At 33.3% G+C, this 10,192-nt stretch overlaps 1 protein-coding gene across 1 annotated transcript; it reads right to left on the minus strand.

Moving 5' to 3' along the window:
• Positions 1–1,085: 1,085 nt before the first annotated feature.
• On the minus strand, positions 1,086–1,667 carry LOC121780120 (transcriptional regulator SUPERMAN-like). The gene has a single exon (XM_042177642.1). It carries the CDS (start codon positions 1,665–1,667, stop codon positions 1,086–1,088), a length of 582 nt encoding a protein of 193 aa, XP_042033576.1.
• Between the last annotated feature and the right edge of the window lie 8,525 nt (positions 1,668–10,192).

Here is a 10,192-nt window from a genome sequence, read left to right on the forward strand (position 1 = left end):
GTGTGTGTTCTAAAGGTGATGATGCTTTCGTTGGGAACATGCAAAAGACCAGACTTTGGAAAAGGCAATATCCCTATTTCCTTTGTGTTACATAGGTTTGTACCCTGCACTGCAGCGCTTGTACTCTCCCCTCTTTCATGCTATTTTGATAGTACTCTTGATAGTACTCTTACCAATTTTTTTTCCTAAAAGGAATTAATTGCAGGAAGATCTGCCCCTCCGTTGTCAACTGCGTTACTCCCGGCGGGCACTGAAAGGAATTAATTGAAACTATAGGATGTTTCTTTCTCTTTTTTTTCTTAAATAAATAATCTTTTTGGACTGCTCATGACTCATGAGTTTGTGAAAGGCCAGCTACTGTAATTAATAAATGCATAGTATTTTTAGAAAATTTATTTTAATTATAAATTTGGAAGGGTTAGGCACCCATACATAGATAGCATTTTTGACAAAATTGGTATACAACACGCCGTGCCATTCATATTTCTTTCATATTATATGTGTATACAGAATGATGGGATTATTATTTCAAACTATATATGGTATATGCACGGCTAAATAAAATACAAAAATAAAGGGGACAATATGAGCTATAGAAAATACTTTATTGGTTTATACTACCAAACACTAGGGCTAAGTTATATGAGATGCTTCTCTCCCAAATATGATGCATCATCATCATTACACATTAATTGGCAAAAAGGAAAGTTTTCATTAAACAAGAAAATTGATCAACACAAGCTTGATTTAGGAAATAAAAAATAAATAAATTAGTTGAAGAGTTAGAACTCGGAAATGAGAGAAATATATTTGTAATTACATTTACATAAATAAAACATAAGAAATTAACCATATACCGATCCAAGGCGTCACACAACTCTAAAGCAAGAAGAAAAGAAAAGGTGAGTTGCAATTCATTTTATTTAATTTTTTGCTTTTAATTGTCTCTACTTAAAGAGAGTGGTAATCGAAATTTCAAGAGGAGAGAAGAAAGATGTAACAAATTCAAGGTCCAAATAAAAAACATTTTTGGACATACCACACATACATCACACTTGTTTTGATGATGATGATCGATTCCATCTTTATGAACAACCAAGTCGAAGCTCCAAATCCAAATCCAAATCCAAATCCAAATCCAAATCCGAATTCGAATCCTCCTTTGCATCTTGCATCAAACCCAAGCTCAAATCCAATCTAATAACATCATTTCTTCTTGAAAAGCTAGCAAACTCAAGCATTTCCACATCACCATTGTTGCATTTCACCATGCTTTGGCGCGGTGAGGAACGGCCGATGGCTCCAAACTCGTCTTCTCGGAGAGGAGGTGGAGAGGGTGAGCTGATCACAGCAAGATGTTCTACATTACAAGGCAAGAACTTAGTTGTGGAGGGCAATGGAGATGACGACGACGACAAACTAGGGTTAGGGTTAGAGTAAGGGTTAGGATTTGGAGAAAGCCTCATTCTTGCTCTATCTCTCCTGTGCACATTCATGTGACCTCCAAGAGCTTGAGCAGATTTGTACTCCTTGTTGCAAAAGCTGCAATTATAGTTCCTCTGGGGCCACGAGAACCCGTAGGCCCGGTCTCTCTCGAAGCTCAGATTCGCCCCGTCTCGAGAATCTCTCAGCCTTTGATCACAAGCCCACTTGGAATATCTGTCCATAGATGGAGAAAATGAAAAGGGAGGAGGGCTTGTTTGATTTCTTGGCAAAGGAGATAATAATGAATTAGGTTTGGGGTTTGCAACTGAGGGTTGTGTGGTTGAGTTTTGTAGTAGTTCATCTGCAAATTGTCTGTTGCCAAAAATGGGGATTGCTTGAAAAATGAGTACAATGAGAATTAGGGTTGCAGTGGGGTTATTTTTTTGCTAAATGGAGGTGAAATCAGCTAGTGGCTGTTTTACCACTCTTCACACACATATTTTTTGTGATTGTTAGCAGATTTTGACAACCTCAAGGGAATAATCATATTTAGTCCTAAGAATTCTTGCTTGCACTAACTCTCACAAATTAACTCATCAAGATTTTAATGGAGTTATTGATTATATGTGAGAGAGAGAAAGAGAGAGAGAGAGAGTTGGAGTTGACACATTCAAAAGAATAAGTTTGTCAATCAGTTCATTTTTGTGGTGATGACATGGCTGAAATCAAGCTCTACATATCTAGTTATGAAATGATGTATACCAAATATATTGTTTTAAAAAATGATTATAGATGTAATATTTACTTAATTGATTCATTGTGAAGAAAATTGGTAATGCCATTTGCATCCTACTACTAAATTTGCAATTTTAACTTTAACTTAACTTTCTCATTATGTTAGCTAATGCAATTAATTAATGTGCATGGTTTGTGTGCAACTATGGACACTTATATGTCAATATAGAAAAGGGTGTTGAAACATAGTAAAAAGTGGACAATCCATGTGCTAGTACTTAATAACATGTCATAAATGCCAACATTGAAATGGTGCCAAAATATGTTGTACGATTGCTCCTTTTCTGTATTCAATAATAACTCGTTCAAAGAGATTCTTTGTAGTTTCTATATATTTTTCAAGTATTCAATAAATTATAGTACGAACGAATTTGGTGCACCATTATATGTCCAGCGCAGTAACAAAAAAGGAACTCACAAGACTCACGATAAGGAGGTGACTCGTTTGATCCCTCTCATATAGTATATCTTTGTATGGTCTGTGAGTTCCCTTTTTATCACTACACTGAAGGTATAGAATTTTTGAATCTGTTACATGCATTACAACTATAATTTCAAAAGAGAATGATCATGAGTTTCATCCATATAAACACTATGCTCTCTGCCAAATCAGTAGTATTGGATATGCTTACAAAACAATACCTGGGATTATTACATCAATATTGTAACGCCCCACTTTTCGAACCTTAATTTTCGAACCCTAAGACGATTGTATTTATTACTTTGATTGCCGCGATTAAATGACGAATTGTTATGTGTTTGCTGTGGTGACCTAATTTTGATTTGACCGAGTCAAATCCGTTGATTTTATGACGTGGCTTAAATTAATTGATGTGGAATGAAATATATATTGCGGTGAATTATATTTTAAGGGGGGTGAGATTTAATTAGATTCATAAATAATTACCTTGCCCTTTTGTTGAGAAAATTCGACCACTATTGATTATTAGAGAGGAATTTTATTTCTTGGATTTAATTATTTGTTTTGGGATAATTATCCAAATTAAATCCTAAAGCCTAATTACCTTATTTCCTATGTAAAAATCGACTCCCACTATTTTCCTAAGGGAGATTTCGAAATCTCCTAATTTTTGGGAGGAGAGAATTATTCATTATTTATTTTGATCCCTTAATTATTTCTTTCCATGTTTTAATTGGAATGTCCTAGCAAATCTTTCCCTACTTTATTTTATTAAGGATTTGGAAAATTTTCCTTGTGGGAGGGCCAAATCACACGCCTACTTCCTTATAATGTGGGAGGATTTTTATTAATTTTCTGCTCCGTATTATTTTATTCTGCTCCATGAAAATACCAAATTAAATCAAAGGCTAATTAAATAGCCAAGATTTTCGAAAATTTCTCCTTATTTCCTCCCTCAAATTCACGCCAATCATCTCCCTCAAATCCCCTCAAATCTTTATTTAATTTATTCTCCCAAATCTTCAAATTAATTGTGGGATATTTTATTTTCAACTCTATAAATAGAGACTAAACTAAAATCTAAACCCTAGCCACCCAATCCCACACGCCTACCCTCTCTCTCACACGCCCATTCTCTCTTCCCCACTCCTCCCACACTTGTTCTTCTACTCTACTCAAGATCCTTTCGATTCGTCAAGAGTTTGTTGAAGAATCAAGAGTTATATTCGTTTCTACCGATTGTTTCATTCAAGAAAGGTACAATCAAACCTCTATTCTTCATTCCTCTCCATCTAAACATTCTTTTGACTCCCTCATACATATAGTGAGTGTAGGGATTTCAAATGTAAGGATTTAATCGGTGAGAATTTATATTTGTATGTGTGTATGCGTTTTGAATGAAATTGTATGAAGATTTAATGAATCATTGGTGAATGATGTATGATTATATGAAAACATGAGTATGAGGACTCTTTTAAGCATGTTTGTGTGTTAAAACCATGAAAAGGTTGTGTTTGAATGAATGGGGATAAAACCCTAATTCGAATTTTTAAGTATTGAAAACTGTGGATTCGGACAGTAGATTCCGACACATTTTTGACCGACCAAATGAACTCCTTTTTATTCTATTCTTCTTTCTGAGTAAACTACATGATGTCTTATATGTTGTGTGTGAATTTCAACTCATTTGGATAAAATATGAATTTTTGGTGAATTTTTGAAGTTGACTGCGCAATTTTGCCCAAAAATGTTTTCTCGACCAGTAGATTACGTTTTTTATTTGACCGACCTAAAAAGGTTATTTTGACATGAATATTTAACTGGAAGTTATTTGATGAGTCTATTACATTGTGGTAAAATTTTAGCCCCAACGGAAGTCGGGTGAGTTTTTAATAATTTTTATAAAATAGTTGCGCAGTGCTGCCAGATTTCTATCCTTACAAAAACAACTATGTTGTTATAAGTGATATACATGATTTATATATGTGATGACGTGATGTGTTATTCAAAGATGGGGAAAAAGGGAAACGTTGGGGACATGCATGATTTTGAGTCGGTATTTGAGACTGATTGTGATACACATAATGTAAAGGTGATAACTCGCACTCTCGGCGTGACAGCAAGGGAAAGGAAATACTTGAAATCTAAGGAGTCGAGGTGAGCTTTCTTTTAAATAAGGACGATGTCCTAAGTATTTTACCGATGAGAAAGAAATTGTGTTTATCATGCCTTGTTTGGTTTTAACGTGCCTATCTGATGTGGCTTTTGCCACTATTATTTAAATCGAATTCGGGTCATCGTAGAGCCGCAAACTCTACTTGGATTAGTGTACATCAATGGTAGACCGTGTGTCAGCGTACGGGTTGGCCGGTCTAGTGACCTGGTTTGCGGCCGCATTCCTTGTCATGTACGTGCGGATATGGCTAACGTCTATGGGAAAATGACTGATCAGTCAACTTTTTACAATGGGAAATGATTTTGAGTGCCTCGGGTCTTTCTAAAGCTAAACCCCGATGGTTACTTACGTATGGCATGATAGATAAATAATAATTTTTATGAAAATGTTTTCGGCATAAGTCCACTGAGTATCTTTATAGTACTCAGCCATGCATGTGTTTTCCTTACGTGCAGGTTGAGCGGCGGCGAGAGGTTGGTGGTGTTGAGCAAGTAACTTGAAGAATTAAATGTTTATCTTTGAATTATGGGTGTCGTTGTATCTTCACACATGACGTCACTCCTTCTCTTGGTCGTTTTCCGCTGCGATATTTCTTTTACTTATTAGTTGTTAGGCCGAACTTAAATTTGTCCGGTTATTGTTTTCTTGTGATTCTGTTATATAATGTCAAACTCTTAATCGTTTCCTTTGAGTATTAATTGCCGGCCCAACTCATTATTTAAACCCGAGTCCCCTTCTTGTTTTATACTTAATTGTTCATTTAGTATGTCGGTCAAACCTCCTTGATGAAACCCTAGCCTATTTTCCTTGTTATATTTAAGTCCGTTTAAGTCGCGATCGCCGCATTTATTATACCCTAGAAGGGCGGTCGTGACAAATATGAATTCCCATGTTTCATCAATCATGAGTATATATATAATCATCAAATGTCTTGAGGAAAAAGAAGTGGGATGGATAGCCAATAATTTCAAGATTGAAGAACCTGCAATGAAGAACTTAAACTTGAAGCAGGGTATTTGGCATCCACTTGAAGAACCTGCAATGAAGAACTTAAACTTACAATGTCTGAAACAGCAAATTAAGTCAACACAGCTAAATATATACTTCAAATGTGAAAAGGCATTATGGCAGCACACAATGGAAAACATATTTCGAAGATTCAAGTTCACCTGCAAAACGTGAACAGCCAATGTTTGAAATAAAATCGAAAAATTAAGACACTAATACTATTCCGAATACAGCAAATTAAGACTACACAGATAAATTCATACTTCAAAATGTGAAAAGCATTATAGCAGCACACAATGGGAAACCTATTTCGAATATTCAAGTTCACCTGTCAAACGTGATAGCTGCTTCATCCACTCATGTCTATAATCGTGTGGAGCGTTGATGAGGTTGATCAAATCCGATACTAATTTAGTGTACATGTGTAAAAATTTGGTGAGGTTGATAAATAATTGATGTAATTTTGCATTAATCTGATGACTAAATGATTGTTTTGAGTTTAAGAAATGAAAATTATATTGTATATAAATTTTGAAGTTTTTGAAAAAATTGTGAGGATGGGACGATTGATAATTTTTTAACTCATAATCTTTTTTTATATTTTAAAAGATGTGGACTAATCTGTGTTTAATCAGTGATTTTATAAACAACTAACTCTAAAGTAAAATTAAAAACTAAGGTAGTTTGTCTATATATCACATGGGCAAATTCTAGTTGTGCATGTGAGTTACAAGAATTATTATCCATAAATTATTTTTGTTGATCTTGCGATTAAAATATTAATTTGTTCTGAGTCTACAACTAATCAATATTTCAGGGCAGGCCTAATTGGATGATGAACGTAAGGCAATGTTATTTTATTGTAAGCTCTGAAACAACTTTGTATTATACAATATTATATATATTAAATAGTTTCGTTTGTTGAAATAAGATTTGTAGTACTTATAAGACAAAAATGAGATGAAGGGACAAAACGAGGAACAAGAGACTAGAATATAAGAGCATCCACAGCAGTGTCCTTGCCGACGGACGTGCTCTTGCCGTCGGCAAGGACAAGTCCTGTTCGCCGCTGTGCTCCTGCCGACGGCAGGGCGCTGCTCTATGCATAGAGCACGTCCGTGCCAACGGCAAGAGCACGAGGCGTCGACGTGGCATGCTCTGATTGGCCTGTTGGTTTATCATTTTTTATTATTATTTTTTTAAAAATTGAAAAAATATGAAAAAATCAGATTTAATAAAAAAATATTTTCCCACTTCCTAATAAAATATATCCATTTTTTCCACACTTTTAATTTATTTTTTCATTATTTTTACCCCAAAATTCATACTTTCATCTATAAATACTCTCATTTCAAACACAAAAAAATGACACTATACCAAACAACTCTCTCAATCTCAATTTTTAGGATTTTAATTATGTATTTTTTATTTTTAGGATTTTAATTATGTAGTTTTTAATTTTTTTATAATTTGTAATATTATTTCGGGTAATTTTAATGCATTTTAATATTACGGAAATATTTTTATTTAAATTGAATAATAGAATGGTGGGACCCTTGAGCTTGTCCTTTCGGAAGAGAACGGATGTGGGTGTTGTGCTCTTGCCTAAGAGCAGAGAGTAAAAGTGGATCCGGGCCCACATTCGTACTCGTTGGCAAGAGCACGGATGTGGATGCACGATCACAATAGTTCCATGAAATTGTATAGACATAATCAAAACGAATGGATTGATATGCAAGGAAGTAAATTAAATGACCAAGAATTATGGCCTCCATTTTCTAATATTTATCCAATTCTTACGTGGACGAAAGTTTTTCAACTTTAAAGAGGATAATTTAGTCAAGGTCTTGTTCTTTTTCTACACGTATCTTGATAGAATTACAAAAAAAATTATTTATAATTATAAATTTATAATATAATTAAATCAAAGATGTTTCATTTTCAAGTTTAATATTTTTTATCTTTATAAAATATATTAATATACAAAATTCAATATAAAAATTATTCATTTCAATAAAGTTCTAAATAATTCATTTTTACCTCCAATTCACACAACAATCCCACTTCTATAAGGGCATTCATAACGCACCCTTCTGTCATGCTGACGATGAAATGTGTTATAATTATCCTATCAAATGCCAAACCCTAATTAACTATTGGATTTTATTTTTCTTTATAATAATAGAGCAAACCGAAACTAATTTTTCTTTTTATTACTTGCATTCACTAATTAAACAACTTGTTACACGCTTTAGTTTCTTTATTATAATATCTTGTTTACTTCAAACCCAAAAAAAACATTCTAAAATACGAAAATTAGGAATTATGTTTGTCAATAATTTTTCTTGACTTGTTATAACTTTTACCAGAGCAATAAAAAAAGGGGGTATACGAAATATAAACTTGTCAACTTTGTGGCAAACATATATTATTCCATTAAAACTAATACTATAATAATACAAACCGTTTCTTTCAATAAAACGACCAATTCAATTCCTCGTCATCTCATGTGAAAATCCTTCGGTCAACGGTCAAACAAACCAATGTGTGTGGCAATTTTTTCCATTCTTGCATGCATTATAAATACACACACAACACACTCTCAAAACATCACATATTAAAACCAATCCAATTTCCAAAACCCACAATTTCTATTTTCTCATAGCTAAATAGAGTACTCCAAATCCAAAACCAAGATGAGGTTTGTCACATTTTTAGCCATCACGGTACTAGTTTTTGTGCTTATGGTACAACCTTTTCAAGCGACTCGAATTCTAGATGAAGATGAGGAGCAATGGATGACGAAGAGGGGCGAAAACCTACTATTGCCTTCCTTCCAAAGGGGGCGACCGACTGGGCCGCCCGCGCCTAGCGGCTGCACGTGGGTCCCCGGGGGCGAAGGGAAGCCATGCATGGCCTCGGTCGGTAGCCGAAACTTTGCTGGTCAGTCCCATCCGTCGGTGGCTTACCCAAAGCAAATGGCTAGCTTTGGTGTCGCTAAATAAAAGCGACACAATTTCGAAACTAACAATACCAACAACAACAACAACAAGATAATTGTTTTTTTTTTAGTTTGATTCATGAATCAATTAATTTGTAATTTTTTTTCCTTTCTTTTTTATGTGTGTGATCCTTTAAAAATTGTTTTTAGCAAATATAGTAAAGAATAAATGTCGAAACCAAATGAGGGAGAGATATTATCAGCTCTTATGTTGGAAGTAGGAATTTGTATAATGTGGATGTAATGAAATTAGATAAATGGATTTTTTTTTGGCATGTTTTATTCCAAATCGGATTATCTATTGCGTACTTGTCACTGGCAGAGTTACATGCAATTTTGTAATTTTATATTCAAAATATAATTTCTTATAAATATTATTAGTAAGATTTGAAGATCAATAATTTGTTCCATGTCAGTGTTTTAAGATTAATATTCATAAACTACGGAAAAGTTAGGAGGTCTTGAATTTGTTAAATTTCTATAAATTGATGCTAATTTTTATTTTGATTCTAAAATAAATTTTGCTGAGGAAGTTGTGAAATGTCTTCTTGGATCATGTATAATTCGGTCACTCCTGTTTGTATTTTTTTCGTTTAATGCATTCTCAAATCAAATGACATGTGACAATCTTGGTCTTGAGATATCTAAATTTAAATCAACGGTGTTAATCAAATACTACTACTAAGGAAAGTCTTAATATATTTAATTAAACTATTATAGAAAACCGAAAAGCTCGACAAAAAAGTTTAATTTCCATTTTCGCGTATTTCAATGTTGATGAGCGGATGCTGTTAGCCTGATATGTATGAATGATTTTATTTAAGAGGGACAATTAACAATTTGATTAAATATAATAATTGTATCATGAGTAAAACGAATATTAAAATATAAAATTAGTTATGTAAATTTTGACTACATACAACGGTACAAATAGTTTTAGTGTTATACTAATAAACAAATAAACAATATTTTGATACTATGATCTAGTAGTTCATAAGTTCATTTGATATATGAAAAAATCTTTTTCGGTGTGCATTGTTGAATTGAATCATTAATAAGTATATAAGCAAACAAAAATATAATATTATAATACTATAATATTCATATAGGAATTTTATAGTTTACTTTTGGATTGGAAGGACAAATTTCGCTTACTTATTCATTTTCTATTTTCGTCGATAATTATTAGTCAAAACATTAATTCAAACAATAGTCGACTTAAACTAGCGTTTTACTTTTAACTAGTATCACGCCCGTGCGATGCACGGGTCATTTTAATTTCTTCATATTTATTTCATTATGCGAAATAAAATTGAGAAATGATAAACAAAAGAATATTCGACATCCTCTTACTTTGGATTATACT

Source organism: Salvia splendens, chromosome 2 (assembly GCF_004379255.2).
Source record: "Salvia splendens isolate huo1 chromosome 2, SspV2, whole genome shotgun sequence".
NCBI classification, from domain to species: Eukaryota; Viridiplantae; Streptophyta; class Magnoliopsida; order Lamiales; family Lamiaceae; genus Salvia; species Salvia splendens.